The sequence below is a fragment of the Hippocampus guttulatus genome, chromosome 18 (genome assembly GCF_054856545.1).
Source record: "Hippocampus guttulatus isolate MCC_2025c chromosome 18, RoL_Hgut_1.0, whole genome shotgun sequence".
NCBI classification, from domain to species: domain Eukaryota; kingdom Metazoa; phylum Chordata; class Actinopteri; order Syngnathiformes; family Syngnathidae; genus Hippocampus; species Hippocampus guttulatus.
The window spans coordinates 9182501-9200286 of NC_141278.1; the positions used below are offsets into that span (position 1 = coordinate 9182501).

Sequence of the window (17786 nt, forward strand, 5' to 3'; positions counted from 1 at the left end):
GACCATTAAAATTATACCATACTCTGCTATAAATAATCAAAATATGTCTTTCCTTTGTTTTTGTCGAAAGATGCACAAGAAATTTAGGAAAATGTTGAAATTTAATATATCTTTTACAAAACATTTCATGAAGCACCTTAGATTTCCTTAAACAAATGTGCAATTGACTTTGATCATTCACATATATGCATTGCAACTGATCCCACTGATTGTACAAAGATTGCACAAAACTTTAACAAGTAATTGGTATTGAAAAATATAGTAATGCACTTTTAAGATTAAACGATATTGATAAAGAAAGGAATTTTAAAACCATTTGCACATGTGCATATAAAATCTAAATGTAATCCCTGCCTACACCTTACAGACTAAGAAGAGCGCTATTAAATGTGTAAAAAATAAAGTCTTCACATGTCCTTGATAGTGACTGCTGCGTTGAGTTTGTCTCAGTGACATACTGAAGCTGTTGTTGTCTTCTTCTCTGATCAAAACAGTGTGTCCCCCTAGCGCATACTCCACGAACTCTTTAACTCCACAAGACAAACTTGTACGTCGTTTTAAAATTTGTCCCGCCTACCAAGGATGTACTTGTACGTCTTTTTTTTTTTTTTTTTTGCGTCATAAGAGAGGAGGAGGGTCTGATGCAATCTGTGAATGAGAATAAGCCGTTTGCATTGTAAATCATGTAAAAAAGTGACCAGTAGGTGGCAGTGGTGCCTCACGTGCTTAAAATGGATGCTTTTACAAAAAGCTCTTTTTCTCAGTTTTTGGCCCAGGAATCGCCATTTTCATGAAACTTAGCCATTTTGTAATGCCGATTGCTGAAGAATGGAAAAAGACACAATTTTTTTTTCTGCTGAAAGAATATTTTGATAGTCTCCATGTTTATATATCATTAGAACCAAATATTCTGTGGGCCTTGCAAGATCAGTCAAAATCCAGTAAAACGCTGGGATTGAGCGGTTTGCTCCATTGAAAATGGCTGCGATTTAATGAGTTAAAAATATTCATTTCGTGTCTTTTATGCATTTTTCCACTTTTAAATTACCCTGCGGATTAGATCCTTTTGATTGTTGTCTGGTTTTTTTTTCAGATGCAGAACCCAGAGGCGTTATCGGTGATGACGAACCCGCGCGCCATGCAAGCGCTCATGCAGATCCAACAGGGCCTTCAGACACTGCAAACAGAAGCACCCGGACTCATGCCCAGGTAAGCTCCACAAGCACATAAACAGAATCAACATTTGTGCCACTTTTATCTACTTATTTATTTTATTTTTTACGTCTGTGTGGGTCTTTTTTGCCACAGTTTGATCTCAGGCGGCCTTCCCGGAAGCATCCCCGGCAGCATCCCCGGCAGCATCCCCGGCAGCATCCCCGGCAGCATTCCCGGCATCCCTGCGGGCGGCAACGCGCCCTCCGAGAACCCCGCGTCCTCGCCCAGCAGCGCCGGGACACCGCCAAACGTCGCCCAGCAGCAGCTGATGCAACAGATGCTTCAAATGTTTGCCGGAGGAGGCGCGGCGGTATGCACGCACTCACACACACACACACTGGCACGCACGTTCTCTCAGGTCGTCGCTCACGTTCAGAGTCAAGATGGCCACTTGCCTAGGTTCAAAAATCTGCGCATCCCGTCACGATGAACAGTTAAGCTTACTTGTTTGTTTTTTTGGGGGGGGGGTTTTGTGGCCAATACCATTTATGATATTAGGCAGAAGTAAAATCAGATAATCGGCCAATTATTTAGAAAAATATGTAATTTTTAAAATTGGCGTACTTTGGAAGGGTCTTGTCCGAGCAGAAATTTAGATTGTTTTTCAATACTTTGTTCTTTTGGATTTAACTTTTCAGGTTCAGACATACAAAGCGTCCCAAACTATTACACAAATGATTTTTGCCATTGGTTTATGCAAATGGAGTTCATCATAACTTTCTTGTCATGAGCTGTCCGAGAATAATTACAATGTTTTTCAACAATCCTCCCATTGATAAATGTGTGTGTGTGTGTATTTTTGGTTTTGGGGTTGGGGGGGTTCAAAAGTGAAACTAGTTTTTGTTAAAATGCATTGTTCCAAATTATTCTGCAATGTGGTGTTTCAATATATTTTATAGGATATATTTTTTAATATTATACTGTATGTATCTCTCTCTCTCTTTTTTATTTATATATATATATATATATATATATATATATATATATATATATATATATATATAAAATGGAACTCCAGCCCATTATTATTTTTGAAAAGCCCGAATAGCGGCCCCTTGATCTGTGGGGCCCTAGTGCTCAATTTATCAAACTCCAAGGAGGATTTTACAGGTTAGCCTTTCAAAGAAGTGGCCAGATTGGCTCTAAAACGGCCACATCACAACAAAATGTCAGTTTTTGTCTGAAAACAGTTATTATTTGGGGTTTTTTTTGGGGAGACTTCTGTGTATCTACTAAATTTCAACCCCGCGCACCGCCCGCAGGCAATACTCAGTATGTTTGCAATGTGGCTTCAAGTTCCTTTTAAAAATAAGACTATCTCTGACCCCCCCGGGCAGAACCAGACCCCCGAGGTCCGCTTCCAGTCGCAGCTGGACCAACTGAACGCCATGGGCTTCATCAACCGCGAGGCCAATCTACAGGCCCTCATCGCCACTGGAGGGGACATCAACGCCGCTATCGAGAGACTGTTGGGCTCGCAACCCTCGTAAAGACACATATACACACACACACACACACACACACAGTACATTCTGCCGCCTGGCACACACACACACGCATTTGCATACACAGGCACGTCATGCCACATCCACAGACAAAAAGTATCGCAAATTGATCCCCAAACTTCAACAAAGACACTTTGGGCAAGATCTGATGCCTCCCTTTTTTTTTTTTCTTTTTTTTTTGGTCACCGCTCCCCGCTCCATTCCGATATTTGTCCCTCTTCTGTTGGCGCCATCCACTCAGAGTCTCCCATAGGTGGTTTCCTTCATTTCTTGGCAAAAAAATGGCATGGCCCCTCCGTTCTCGAGCTCAAAGCACGCAATGCAGGCGTGAGCAAACCAAGGTCTCGTTTGTTCCTCCCGAGTTCCCGCTTTCTGTTCTCGATCAAAGCAGCGTTTGTTCCACTGTTGCGGATTTCTAAATGATGCCCTCCGCACGTGTAGTTTGTCATTCCAGGTTCAACAGAAGAAGAGAAAAAAAGTGTCTTTGTGTGTCTGAGGCACCGCTGCTGTGCCTTTTGTGTCCTTACCTTCAATGCGAGACCCCCATGTGTGTGTGTGTGTGTGGATGTAGGGAAAGGGGGGTGGGCGCAAATGAGGGGTGGGCGCGAGTTAAATCCATGCATCCGCACATCACTGGATTTATTGGACGCAAAGAGTTGGCATCCGCAACGCTGACAATATGAAGCAAAAAGAGATTTTCTTTCACTTTAATCTGATGATTTACTTCTTCTGAGGGTTTTTTTTTCGCGGGGGTACATGTAAATTGAACCATGAATCAGTTGGCTTGGCAAAAGAATTCTAGTATGGCCTGCCATATGTTTCTGAAGAAAAATAAACAGCTCTCGCGCTAGATCATCGTATATCTCCATTTTTTTTTCTCCTTTGGAAAATCTCAGCATTGTAGTTGTGGTTACCATGGCAACTGCTTCTCTGGCTTTGCTTTGTTCGATGACCTCGGCTGAAAACAACAAAATTAAAGAAAATCCTTCTCCCAATTTGAACATGTTGGAACTAACTTTTAACAGTCCTGTACTAAAAGAAAAAATAAAATAAAACTGAAACATCAAAAACTTTGCGCACTGTCTTAGATGATTCAGACAAGTTGGTGTCGAGAAAACTGTTCACCTCACAGAGGAACATGAACTGTCCCATGCCAAAATTTTTGTCCTGTTAAACACAAATTTTAGAGTCAAGACATAATTTATGTCAATGACAAAAATCATTCAATCCAAACCAGAAACTCCAAAATTAGCAATTTTAGGGCTCTGACCAGTATAGCTTTTTATCTGGTGTTATTTGTGGAAATCGTTTTTGCCAAGTTTTTGTTTATTCACAAAATTCTTGCTTTTTAAATCTGTTAAGCTTGTTTTTAAAATGCTAGCGCTATTTTGCGCTCAATTGCTAAATCGTTCGTCAACAGCTCAACCAAAATTAGTAGCTGACAAGCCCCTCCAAATATAATTCATTTATTCATTATTATTTTTCTGGATCTGACTGGACCAAAAGTTGCACCTTGCAAAGTTTTGGTATTTTAATTTTTTTTTTCAACTTTATTTTCACCAAATGCTAAATCGTTCGTCAACACCTCAACCAAAAGTAGCAGCTGACAAAACCTAAAAAAAAAAATCGGACTCAACCAAAAGTTGCAGCTTGCAAAGTTTGGGCATTTTAAATGTATTTATTTATTTTTATATACTTTCACTAAAAAGCTGAATTTGAAGGGTGCAAAGAGACTCAACCAAAAGTAGCTGCGTGCAGCACCCCCTTGTGGCTCGGACGAGGAACTACTACATTTTCTGCTCTTCAAATTAAGTCTCTTATGAAAAAAAACTATCCGATTAGAAAGCAAACAAAAACTGGTCTTCAACGACACGAGTCCAGCCCTTAGCCAACATGGCTGACGTGGTCTTCAACTGAGGTGCGTCCGTGGCAGGTGCACCACCTGTCAGGCCAGCTTTTCCAGTGGTTCTACCCGTTGCGCCCGTCACCTGACGAGGGAAGGGCAGGCTACACGCTGCCCCCCCCCACCCCTCCACAGCCACTGGCAGCCCCAGATAAAGAAGGAAGTGTACAGATGCCGTCGGACTGGTTCTGCCTTCCACTTCAACACTCGCCTGGTGTGGAGAGGGAGAGAGAGAGAGAGAGAGGGGCGAGGAGACTGAATGTATTTTAATTTTTTTTACCCTCTTCGGCGGCTTCTGATGTCGAGCGGTGTCCCGGCAGGAAAGTAGCCTGAGTGAGCGATTGCAGCATGCAGTCGGACGACACCTATAATTTTGTCTTCAAAGGTGAGTCTGCGTTGATTGTTTGAATGGCTTTGATTGAACTGGATTCCTGTTCCACGGATGTGTCGAATACGTTTCAATATGTGCGAAAGGATGGTGAGATTTTGCCCTTTTGGAGCCTCCGTGCCATGATTGGCATTATCAAATGTGGTTGAATGCACACACGCGAAACAGTTGTAATTTGCCTTCAAGGAAGTGTTAATTACTTTTTTAAGACCAGCACACTGTAAGATAGCAAGCACTTCAATTCAACTGCTAAATTTTAGGCTGGGTGTCGTTCACAAGTATCAAACGGAAGGCCCACGAGCCAGATCTGGCCCCTCTATATGATTTTTTTGTGGCCCACGAATGCAACTCAAACATGTCAACTTCTACCATGCTTGCTAAATCTGAACCAAAATTTCAAATTCTCATATGTAATAAGATATTGTAAGCATTTTTCTTACGACCCTCCAAGAGAAACGCTATTTACAATGTGGGCCGTGCTAAAAATGAGTTTGACACCCCCTGGTGAGTAGTTGATACTGTACTTTTAAAATAATTGCCATACAGTTCCAAATAGTCTTTTTTATTCTTTTTTTTTTTAAAGTCACCGGACAAAAGTGCAATCAGACTATCACTGTGTCATTTCTCTCAAATCACACTTTGTCAAATTTAGGAAATTGTCAAAAAAAAATTGAAAATTCAAGTGCAACTTTTTGCTGTAGCTTCAGTTTTGTGTTGATCCCCCCGCCCCCCCATCTGTGTTCCTGAAAAGTTGCTGCAAAATTTGCGGATAATTTTGTGACACATTCTTCAAAAATAGGTCAATTATTTTATAGCTACAGTCCAACAGCAAGTAAGAAACTACTTTTTTTTTAAATGTCCAAAATAACAACACTTTTGTTTATTAAAAATTTAAAAGTACCTGCTTTTAGCTCTGGGTTTTTAATCACAAAATGTCAATTATTGCCAACAACAAGCATATACTGTAAAAAAATGTAAATATGAGACTTTTGTCCCAAAAAGTCTCCGTCATCAAATAAATTGAGCGACAAATTTGTCATTCGTTACGAAAAGTCTGTTTTCAATTAATCCAAATTTTTGGGCATATTGTTGAGAAAAATGTCTTCTCATCACAACAAAAACTATGTAAAAAGCCTTAAAATTTTCGTTTTTATTTTTAATGCAAAAACTCCAAACAGTTTGACTTTTCTCTGATTAAATAAAAAGTCTTAGTCACTGTCAAACAAAAAGCAGATATCCCCCCCCCCCCCAACTTTACTCATTTTTATTTTCATTCAGTAAAACAGACTTAATTTAGTGCAGTATTTTTCTCAAATCGCTCAATCCGAATGAGAGCCAAGAGACTCCACCAAAATGGGACATCTTATTTTATAGAAGGGTGTAGCAGCACCCCCTGTTGCTCAGATGTGTAACTGCAACAAGATGACGTACAGTTGGGCTTGCAGTTGACGCCTCGTTTTGTATTTTTTCTTCAGTGGTTTTGATCGGCGAGTCCGGCGTGGGCAAGAGCAACCTGCTGACACGCTTCACCAAGAATGAGTTCAACCACGACAGCCGCACCACCATCGGCGTGGAGTTTAGCACGCGCACCGTCCAGCTGGATAACTGCACCATTAAGATGCAAGTGTGGGACACGGCCGGCCTGGAGCGCTACCGGGCCATTACCTCAGCGTGCGTGCGCACACACACAGCACAGTCATCATTTTTAAGAAAGAAAGTCACGTTACAAAAATATCTTGAAAATATAGTTGGATTGTTGAGCAGAAGCCCCCCCAGCCCACCTCACCAAAAAAAAAAAAAAAAAAAAGTCGTAGCCTACTGAGCGTGTCAATGTGTTGGTTTCAGGTACTACCGCGGGGCGGTGGGCGCCCTCCTGGTCTACGACATCAGCAAGCACCTGACCTACGAGAGCGCCGAGCGCTGGCTCAAAGAACTCTATGACCACGCCGACCCGCATATCGTGGTCATGCTGGTGGGCAACAAGAGGGACCTGGAGGACCTGCGCACCGTGCCCGCCGAGGAGGCCAGGGCCTTCGCAGGTGAGCGCCGACAGCTTTTCCGAGGCTTCCGCTTGACTCTTGAAATTTTCTGTCGTCCGATCGCATTGCGCCTCTTTGATCACATGATCTCCCTCCCATCCCATCCGCGTTCAGAGAACAAGGGTCTGCTGTTCATGGAGACGTCGGCGTTGGACTCCAGCAACGTAGAGGCGGCCTTCATCGACATCCTGACCGGTGCGCTCCGCTCTTCTTCACACCATGCCTCTTATTGGCTGCCATTAATATCTTATTCCCTCCCTGCAATCTCCCAGCGATCCATCGCAAGGTCGCCAGCCGAGAGGTCACGCGGGGCTCCATCAGCGCCGTGACACTGTCGGGAACGGTCCGACCCACCAGCGAGGCCCAGGAGGAGCGACGGCGATGCTGCAAAAACTCGTAACTCCTCCCTCTGCCGCCCCACCCCCCTTTTTTTTTTTTTTTTTGCTACTGACATTTGTCTTTAATGATACACCGGTGCCTTGACTTGCAAGTTCGAATCCGTACCATGAGCACACTCGTAACTTAAAACACGTAAATCACAAATCATCCCAACAGTTGATATGACGGGAAATTCGGTGAATCCGTTCCAGCGCTGCCCCAAAAAATACCAACAAAAATGTCTACCACATTATAGTTTCGATTTTTTTTTAAAAATCGCGTAATTAAACACAATGTAAAGAATGAAACGGTTTATGAATCGTGCTTTTTCAATGGCCATTGTGCTGCTCCTTCTGGTGTGCATACCATCGCCATCAGAGGGCAGTATAATACATGCTCAGTAAGCTGCAGCTATAGTCGTCATTTTTGCAGAGGATAAAGACCATATGCCTGTGAGTCTTGTTTGTATGCACGTTACCATTGGTGTTCAAATAGCAGTTGTTAAAACATTTAGCAATACTGTGATATGGATGCTAGTTTTGTTAGCTTGTCTATGACTTTTTAGATTGTGTGTTAGCATGAAGCTAGTGAACCTCTTTAAGAACTGTTAACTGTTTGCCAAACTGCTATTTGTTGTCAACTTGGCTTCCATCATAGCTAACGATCGCAACTCAAGATTTTTCTTTTTCAACTTGACCAAGAACAATTGTCGGAACAATGGCTAGCATGTTGAACAAAACACACGCACGCTAAAATGTTCTGGCTGCTTGCGTGAAAAATTTTCCCCCAAATTCCAATCCCAACTTTAATTGTCAAGTTGCCGAGCTGTTGTAAACTGGCCGTCATTTGGAATAATAATAAATAATAGACATTCACGCAAAGGTTCAAATTATTTTTTTTGGTCATGCCCCAAGTCCCCCAAAAAAGACTAAAAGCATTGAAGTGCGATCGATGCGATATGAAAGAACACTCCTAAATGTTACTGTTGGTGATTCGTGAGTAGCTCCGAATATAATTATTCTAATTATGGCCAGCATTCTTCCCAAAGTGGCATGTGGCTTTGGAAAGCTCATTTCTAACGACATCACTCGCGTTTGCATTTTTGTGATAAGTATTTGATGACAGCGCAATTTCCCGTTGTTAAAATCGTGACCCCCTCAATCTTTGTGTTGCTGAAAATGGTGACTTTCTGCACTAAAGTTATTCTTGAAACGTTCCAACTAGCTTACGTAACGCGATAACTTTTCCTGTGATGTTTTTTTTTTTTTTGGTATTTTTTAAATTAATTTTTTTAAATGACTTAATCGTGCACAGTCATGTTCTGAACCCTTTCATGCACCCTGTAACCTGATAACATGATAAGCCGTCCACTGTAGTGACCGCTGTCCCTGGAAGGGTTAAATTGTGATTGTTTTTTTTTTATTTTTAACATTTTGACTCTTTTTTTTGTGGCTCAAACCAAGGAATATTAACTTCTCCCCCCCTCATAATTTTCAGTACAATTTTTTTCTTCTCAAATCTTTTTTTTTTTTTTTTAAATCTCTTCGAGTGTCTAACACTCCAGACCAGGGGTATCAAAGTCTTTTTTGTCGTGAGCCACACTGTAGTTACGGCTTCCCTTGGAGGGCCGTTATAACAGAATTTTCTAAAACCATATCAATGTTTCACCACCTCCAGATATTACATACACAGTGAACAACAAATTGATGGCTAACTTGTTTTGAAATCAGAAGTCAAGAATAATGGCTTGTTCGAGTATTGTTGCTATAAATTAGAGATGACAATTTGAAATTTGGGTTCAGACTTTAGCAGGCAGTTGACATGCTTGATTTGCTTTTGCGGGCCATATAAAATGATGTGGCGGGCCAGATCTGGCCCCCGGGCCTTGACTTTGACACCTGAGCTCTAGACAATATTGTGCACGCTTCTTTGTGAATTTGTCGCCTGACAGGCGTCTGCAGTCACACTGGTGAGGATTTTGAAATGGAAGTTGCAGTTTCCCCAAAACAAGTCACAATTTTCCGAGAAAGACATAACAATACAAGATGAAACTTGACAATTTTTCAGAGGGGGGAAGACAATAAAGGTGCTTTCCGTACATTTCCTTTCGAAAGTGTTTAAACACGTCTACATCTTTACAAATTGAATGCCAGCCGACGAGCATGATTTAAAAGCGGCGTATCTTGCCATCCATCCGGCCCGAAGAGCCTGGCCGCTGGCGGGTTGCCGTGGCAACCGTGGCGTTAGCTGAGAGGCGGCGATCAGGTGACGCCGCCACAAGAAGATGAGGCGTCAAGTCGCCTCCGTCAGATCACCTTGCAAGCCTGCAAGTGGCAACACAAACCATTTCCAGGAAGCCCGAACACATTAGACTAATTCATTCGGACCCGCCCACCCGCGTCTCACTTAATCCTGTGAGGTGAGCGCAACACGTGGCAAGCCTGCGTACACTTGTGGCCCACAACTGGCGGATTTGGTTTTTCAAATTTAATCATTAGCATTAGAATGTTGAATTTCCAGTTTGGCATTGAACCATTTATTTTTCATCTCCGTTCAAGTCTTTTAAATAAAATGTCATCTCAAGTTTGTCATTTTCATTCATGTTACGAAACGTTTTTCATTTTGAACCGAGTTTAGTTTTGATGTGTATGCTGTCGTTTTATTTTTCATTTGAATTAAATTCAAAATGTTAATATTTTATTTATTTTTAAATTTTGAAATTGGATTTTTTTTAATTGTATTGGAATTTACATTTTAAATGTTTTCTAAATTAAATTGGTACTGTATTATATTTCTCACTTCACTTTAAATTTTAAAATTAGGATTTTGAATGAGGTTTAATGTCAAATTTGCGTTTTTGCCATTTGCTTTTTATTTTACTTTATTGCAACGTGTTAAGTTTAGTTTGCAGGTGATTTTTAAATTGCAGTTGTATTTTAAATTACATATTTATCCTGCCAAAATACATTGTGATTCAAAATTAAAATTAAAAAGATTCAAATATTTATTTTGTGCCTACTTTTTCCCCATTTCCTTTGAATTTATTTTTATTGTATTTTTCAATGTGGTTTTAGATTTTTTTCAGTCAAAACAAATTTTATATTTTCATTTGTTGCTAAATTGATACACTTTTTATTTATGTATTTAATTTAGCCTTGATGTTATTTTTCACAGAATTATATATATATATATATATATATATATATATATATATATATATTTATTTAAGATCGAAGAAGTACAATCCAACTTTTTCTTTCTTTCTTTTTTCTAGTTCAGGCTAAGTTGGGGTTTTTTTCATTATTTTTGCATTCATTCTGTAACTGTAATGTTCAAATGTTTGGGTCCATGCCATGAAGTGTTAAGTGTTGTCCAAGGAGCGACACTTGATCCACTTTTCGGGTGATTTGAGCAAGCCTGACCACGATTACGTTTCAAAAAGCGCTTTGGCCATTGGGGTGAAGAGAAGGAGGATGCAAATGAGGAAGCAGCTCCAGTGCAAGCAACGAGGGGACAAACGCCGACCAGCCTGAATTTTGGTGAGTGTTTAAAAACTGCCGTAGAAAATTGTATTGTGAGTTTTGGTCATACAATTCATTTTTTTTCTTAATGAGATTATGTTATTTGTTTGTTTTTTTTCTCCGAAAATGATTACACTCAAATTTTTTTGCCATAGTATTACAATTTTGTTACTTTTCATGAAAAATGACTTAAACACAGTATGAAGTTAGCATTGCGACTTGATTCAATTTTTTTCCCCTTAGATTGCAACATTATATAGCAGTATAATTTTCTTCCCCTCTATAACATGACTGAATTCAGTTTATTCATGAAAGGTACCACTTTAGTCCTGTAATATTGTGACTACGATGTTGGTTTTGTCATTCAAAATGGAACATCGCCAACTAGTGGTTTGCCATGCTTATTACAGGTTCCAAATAAAATTTAAAGATAAACTACTACGATTTAACTTCTTGCAACTATATAACTGTTGTTTTCTTAAATTATTAAGTCTTGTATTATTTTGAATTGAGTATGATTCTTTTGCATTCAAGATAAAAACATTGCCAACTAGTGGCCTGGCATGCTTATTACAGTTTTTTTGTTTGTTTTTACATGAAATGTAAAAAAAATATATTGAAAAATAGAACAATATAAAAACTGACATTTAATAATTAAAATAATTTATTTATTTTATTATTAATGAATAATAATAAATAAACCCACAAGACCAAAATAAAATGCATTTGTGATGCTTTGTTGTCATCTTCCACGGTGTACAAATGTCCCCTCTGTGACGTCCCCTCACCATGTCTGCAGTTACTTCCTGTTTAGGTGTCCCTTGAATATTTAGACATCCTACTTCAGAGTCGTGTGAGGCTGCGGCGGCGGCCATGTCTGAACGAGAACCGCAAGATTGGAACAAAGCCAAGCGGCCGCTCTACTGCTCACTCTGCAAAATGGCCGTCAACTCGGCCTCCCAGCTGCAAGCTCACAACAGCGGTGAGGCGAAAGGGCAATTCAAAGGGCTTCTGACAAGCGACCAAATAAAGTTCAGCTGTTGACTGTATGTCCGTGTTGAGGCGCCAAGCACAAGACCATGCTGGAGGCCAAGAGCGGCAACGGCGCCATCGAGTCCTTCCCTAGAGTCGGCGGCAGCAAGGGCAAGAAACCCCCGTCCGAGCCGGCCGGCGGCCTCCGGGACAAAACATTTCGCTGTCACATCTGCGACGTGCACGTCAATTCGGACACGCAACTTAAACAGGTGCGCTTTGCAAAGTTAGAGTTTCAAACTAGGATTAGGGTTTCAAAGTAAGGTTTCACCGTTGTTGAACTTGCAGCACATCAGCAGCCGAAGGCACAAGGACCGAGCGGCGGGGAAAGTGACCAAGCCCAAGTTCAAGCCGTATGTGGCGGGACAACGGCTGCACACCTCACAACCAGTGAGTTGGAGTTCATGCTTATTTTGTCACTACGAATTTGAAAACCACTCTTGGCGGATTTACTTTATTTTTGACTTCCTGTTTGAAATGTTCCTCCGCTGCCCGTTTCGGGCCCGGATTGAATGGCAACAAAACTTCTCCAATCTGCTTGCCGCCCTTTTCCAGAAGAACCACGATCAGTTCAAACCACCGTTGATGCTGGCCTCGTCTCTCCTGCATGGCCAGCTGGCGGCCGCCATGTCATTGCTACCGCCCTTCTCTCTCCATCTTGCCACCAACGCCAGCCCGACCCTCTTTCGTGTTCCTCCCCCCACCAGGGCGGTCATGCATCCACCGCTTGTGCTTCCTCACTACTGAATAATTTTTTTTCACTTCTCTCATCCCTTGTGGTGTATGTGATTTCCAACCTTTTCAAGCTCCATTTTGTGAGCACTGACATTGATTTTTATTTTCATATTTTACGATAGAAATTTTTGTTTGTTTCTAGTTTGATTTTTGTTTAATAATTTTTTGTCTTTATGCGTTTTTTTATTTATATATTTCTTCAAGCAACGGTATCTACTTTGTTTCGGAATATAGTTTACTTGATATTTTATGTGCTTTTTCTTTGGATTCTTTGTTGTAAATGTTTGTATATACATCATTTGAATTCATGTAAAAAGCTTTACAATTAATACACGAATACAAGAATAAAGTGAATAAAAGCATGCTATAAAAATATTGAAATAATACAAATTCAAACCGGTTTTTTATATATTTAGGAGTCGCCGTCCTGCAATGGGAACTCTTCTGTCGTTCGCCGCTGATGTGACGTCACTGACCATTGCGGCCAATCAGCACTCGCGGCACGCATTTCGAACGATCCTTCCGGAAGAGGAGACGAACAGATGCCTTCCATTGCTCTGTTACGCGACAAAAATGCAACGTCTTTCCTGTTGACAGAATAAAACACGCACTTCTTTGTTCATTCAAGCACTGGATTACTTGGATCCAAATAATTCGTGGTAGGTTTACGACCTGAATTGACTGTTTTGAAGTTCCTTTTGTCGTGAAGCTAACGCGAAGTCGTGAGGCTGTCAGTAGTGTTAGCTTGCTGTTGTCCGTTCGGCCATTTTGAGGGGTGAACTTGTTTGGAGGCATTTGGAAGAATATCCAGTGATCTTTTGTTGCTCCTACAGAGCCACGATGGGGAAACGGGTCCAGAAAAAGCCACCCCTGGAGGAGATTAAGGAAAAAATGAAGGTGATGCGCAACAAGCAGCTAAGCCGGGCGGCGGCACACAGCAGGGGGACAAGAGCGAGACTCGCCCACCAAAGCGCCAGTAACACTCGCTCCGCACATTCTCCATTATTCATTGTTGTTGTTATTATTTATATATTTATTTTAATGCTTGAATTTTTTTTGACATTTTATTTGCTTTGCTTTAACTTTTTTTTTCACATTTTGTCTTTTTCTAGCAATTTCAAATGTCTTTTTTTCTTTTTACTATTCAGATATTTTATTTGTATTTATGTAATTATCTAGAGTTGCTCTTTAATGAGCTTTCCTTCTGTTTAGGATTGCATGATTATTTTTGTCAGTTTTTCCCCCTTATTTGCAAAACATATTTTGCTCATATGTAGTACAGTCATAGTTAATGTCTGCTGTTCTTGCCGCGGGCATCAGGCAGCATCATGCCGGGCAGCCTGCTCGTGGCCTTGAAGCAGAACAACACGGAGCTGGCGTTAGCGCTGCAGGCAGAGAAGGAGAAGGTGCGGCAGGCCAATGCTATCATCCTGCAGTTGAAGCAGTCCCTCTTCTTCCACGTGACGCTGCTCAGGAGGAAGCTCCAGGAGCAGCAGGCCCTCACCACTTCCTCCCCTCTGGTAACGAGCTCATTATTATGACATCATCAGGGATGTTTTCATATGAACGTACATCGATGTGGTCTTTTGATTCAGGCTGAAGCATCCGAGCTGCCCGTGGAAGCGAATGTGGAGTCACCAAGGTAATATGTCATCTTACATATTCATGTGAATAAATAACATCAGTTTTCTAACTTGCTTGGGAATTGTGTAGGAGAGAAAAGATCAGCGAGGGTAAACCGTGTGAGGTCTCCCCGATTTGTGCAGGTACGGACAATAAGATATGAAGATTCAAATATAAGTCAGTAGATTTATGTGTAAGTAATATGGTTGTCAATGTATGCTGTTTAGGATGAAATAGTGAAGCTTGTCGTCATTGTTTGCAAAATATATGCGAGCGATGTACATCTTGTTTCAGTTACATTGATGTGAATGGAAGCGGAGTGAGCCTCACTCCCCCACCCTCGTATTTTTTTTCTGATTATTATTATGTATTTCTTTTTGTGTGCCTCCTCTTTATGTCAGTACAATGACAACCTTTCACTTTGTGTTGGCAGAATCTCCTAAAATGGACGTCCAGCCTGACTATATCCGAATGGCTCTGCCTCCTACGGTGATGGTGAGGAAAAGACACGGCGACAGGAGGCGGTCCGATCGCGTGCGCTTCATCGCCGAGGTGAACTTGGGGGCACTCGGGGCAGAACGCCCCAAACAGCACGAAGACCCCCATGAGGTTTTGAAGGGACGGGTGGACGATCCCATCTGCGTGCCGGACTCCGAGCCACCCGTCAACACTCGCAAAGATGGGCGCTATCAGTTGCGTCCCAAAGCGGATGCTTCCACGGCCAACCCCCCCGAACGAGGACGCAAGCCTGAGCGAGCGCCCCTAAAAAAACCCTGGGAGAACCCCAAGCGCAGGGCGCGATCCAAAAGCCGGGAGCGCCACGCGCCACCCCTCCAGCAGCTCAACACCTCACTGGGCTTCAACGACACCTTTGACTTTGACTGCGAGGAGGCCGTCCACCTCACGCCCTTCAGGGCCAAGCCCAACCACCCCGGAGACCCCGTTACGGAACCCGCCGGAGACCCCACCCCAGACTCTCTGGCTCCGGACCCCAGCTCGCCGTCATCGCCATCCTCCGAGTCGGAAGATAGCCTGTATGTGCCGAAGAAGAAGCCCCGAAGAGAGTGTGCGTCCCCCGAGACCACCAAGGTCATCGCCACCCGCAGGGGACGAGCTGCCAACACAAACGCCAGCCGGCCAAAATCTGGTCAGCATCAACATTCAGACATGGTCGATGTTTGTTTTCCTTGTTAACATGCACGCGTACATCCACCCTCACAGTGACGGACCAGGAGTGGCGGCAGGAGGATGCGCAACCCAATCAGGAAGTCGATGGGGTCCACCAAACAAGTTTCTCAAACAGTCCTCACTCCGCGTGTCAACAAGGTCAGTCGATGGCGCTTGGGTGCAAAAAAATTTTGTGTTGGCATATTTTTCAACTCTTTCTTTCCCCAGCCCTCAGTCTTACGTAAGCAGGGATGGCAATTTTCCGCGGATACACGGAAATCTGCCTTTTTATTTCTTAAATTTATCATTTTTGTGAATCGCCTAAATCTGTTGAGAAAATTTTAGGGGGGGTCAGGTACCTTATCGTCAAGTTTTCACGAGCTCTCCCGATCAGTCTTTCCATCTCCCGATTGTAAACAGCCCTGCGATTGGACGTGTATGATGTCTTACTTGTTGTGATTGGTCGCCCCGTCCAGGCCACGCCCCTTTCCGCTTTTTTCATCACTAGCCATTGCCATCCCTGCGTAAGTCATATATCGCTCGGCGGCCAGGCCGAAACGTCCTTAGACTGTAACTGAAATTTGGCATATGTTTATAATTTGTCTGAACAGAAGGGCTAAGCCAGGACATAGTGGGCACCGCTTTCCCCTCAGTCAGCACCCTGGCGGAAGTTGACATGACCATTGATGATGTCCTCTCCCGATTCGGGGACTCCCTCTGTGAAAGTCAGCCTCCGCCGCCTCCTCCTTCCGCACTTGCCAGCCACCCGCTCCAACAGCAACGCCAGCGCAAGAAATGTATGTCATGATTCCCGAATCCTGCCCGTTTGTCTACTGGGTGTTAGCTTAGCATTAGCACTCGCCTCTTTTTCTCCTGGGGAATCACCGCGCGCGCGTCTCCTTGGTCTTTTCCTCTTCACACTTGTGTCAAATCTCTCCAGGTGGGCTCGGTGGCTCCGGGCGGGCGCCGGGATGCGTCGGCTTGACCCTGAGTGACATGACCAATCTGTCGCCCATAGCCCGCCGCCGCGCCTCCCAAACGCTGTGCTCGTCCACGCCGGCGACCCCACGGATGCGACGACGCACCCTAGTGGTGGACTACAAGGAGCCCTCCTTGAGCGCGTATGTAACATGCCGTTCGTGTTTTGCAGGCACATCATTCAGAATTTACATTTTCATGTAATTTAAAATACGAATAAGGCATTTCATTGGGCCAAAGAAACAGTCAATATATTTTTAGCAAGAAAAGTGTGAAAAATGGCACTTTAGAATTGTGTTTTTTATCTTAGAAACAATGATTACATTTGGTTTGATAACTGCCAAGAATTCAAATACTCCAACAATTTGATTTCCCAAATATGAGATTCAGTGGGATATGTATTGAGTGGATCAAACGACACGGTATCAAAATGGCGCATCTCGTTTGACCGATGCCTTCGTCTCACCCGACAGGAAACTCCGGCGCGGGGACAAATTCACCGACTCGCGATTCCTCCCGCCGGGCTCGCCCATTTTCAAGACCAAGTTGACAGGCAGGCCTTCTCGAGCGTCCGCCAGCACACGCGACAAACTAGGCAAATATAACGAGTCGTTTGTTGGATGTCGTTGATGCTTTTACCACCCAAAAAGTGTTTCGAACTGAATGTGTTTCAAAAGCCAAATTGATAGTCAAGTAACGTGTAAAATTCTTACAAAACAGGAAGCTGATATTGCCCCTTTTTCTTTCACATTTAACACGACTCAAAATAGGCACTGCTATTTGCAAGAAATGCAAAAATAAGGCAAAAAAATGTACATTTTGACTTCTTTTTCACATTTGCCTTCATTTCATTTGCTGCAAAGACCATTGACCAAATCTTCAGTAAAAAACAAAATAAAATACACAAATCTATCTGCGGAAATGACAACTTAAGTCATTGATTTTTTTTTTCTTCGTTTAATACATCTCTAAATAGGCAACAATCGTACGAAGCCCGTTATTGAATAAATGGGGCACAAAATATATTTTGTAATTTAAAATGTGTGTCTTGTTTTGGAATGCATGCTTTGTTCACAAATTGAGTGAGTAGTAGCATTTGCGTCAAACAAGTGTTTTTTTTTGCTCTTAGCAAAGTGGTTGTCAAGTCAGCTTGACCCTGAGTGAAACAAGTAAATGTTTTTTTTTTGGTTGCTCTTAGAGAGTCTCATTTTGAAATAAAATGTATTTTTGTAATCAATTATCCAATCCATTATTTCATTGATTCCTCGAGTAATGCCTTTTTTTTTTAAACAAGTATCTCAT

General features: G+C 42.3%; 4 protein-coding genes across 6 annotated transcripts in view; all 4 read left to right on the top strand.

Annotated features, from left to right (window-relative positions):
• ubqln4 (ubiquilin 4) overlaps window positions 1–3570 on the top strand; it is an 11187-nt gene extending 7617 nt beyond the window's left edge. For both annotated transcript variants that reach the window (XM_086136293.1, XM_086136294.1), the window contains exons 9-11: window positions 1094–1209; window positions 1309–1525; window positions 2553–3570. In XM_086136293.1, the coding sequence (XP_085992419.1) occupies window positions 1094–1209; window positions 1309–1525; window positions 2553–2705 (486 nt within the window). In that variant the 3' untranslated portion in view covers window positions 2706–3570. The remainder of the gene's footprint in view (window positions 1–1093; window positions 1210–1308; window positions 1526–2552) is intronic.
• Window positions 3571–4809: 1239 nt separating this feature from the next.
• Window positions 4810–10011, top strand: LOC147191066 (ras-related protein Rab-25-like). The gene is made up of 5 exons (XM_086136295.1): window positions 4810–5008; window positions 6487–6682; window positions 6857–7050; window positions 7165–7245; window positions 7323–10011. Exons 1-5 carry the CDS (start codon window positions 4972–4974, stop codon window positions 7448–7450), a joined length of 636 nt encoding a protein of 211 aa, XP_085992421.1. The 5' UTR covers window positions 4810–4971; the 3' UTR covers window positions 7451–10011.
• Window positions 10012–11540: 1529 nt separating this feature from the next.
• Window positions 11541–13031, top strand: LOC147191067 (zinc finger protein 385D-like). Its single transcript, XM_086137229.1, has 4 exons — window positions 11541–11931; window positions 12012–12193; window positions 12270–12371; window positions 12537–13031. Exons 1-4 carry the CDS (start codon window positions 11823–11825, stop codon window positions 12726–12728), a joined length of 585 nt encoding a protein of 194 aa, XP_085993355.1. The 5' UTR covers window positions 11541–11822; the 3' UTR covers window positions 12729–13031.
• Window positions 13032–13251: 220 nt separating this feature from the next.
• On the top strand, window positions 13252–17662 carry sgo1 (shugoshin 1). Of its 2 annotated transcripts, XM_086136881.1 has the most exons (10): window positions 13252–13375; window positions 13550–13692; window positions 14037–14236; window positions 14312–14358; window positions 14430–14482; window positions 14773–15486; window positions 15561–15665; window positions 16118–16303; window positions 16447–16627; window positions 16958–17662. In XM_086136881.1, exons 2-10 carry the CDS (start codon window positions 13557–13559, stop codon window positions 17112–17114), a joined length of 1779 nt encoding a protein of 592 aa, XP_085993007.1. In that variant the 5' UTR covers window positions 13252–13375; window positions 13550–13556; the 3' UTR covers window positions 17115–17662. The 2 variants fall into 2 exon arrangements, with proteins under 2 accessions (XP_085993007.1, XP_085993008.1); XM_086136882.1 differs by lacking the exon at window positions 13252–13375 and having other exon boundaries at window positions 13547–13692.
• Window positions 17663–17786: the final 124 nt, after the last annotated feature.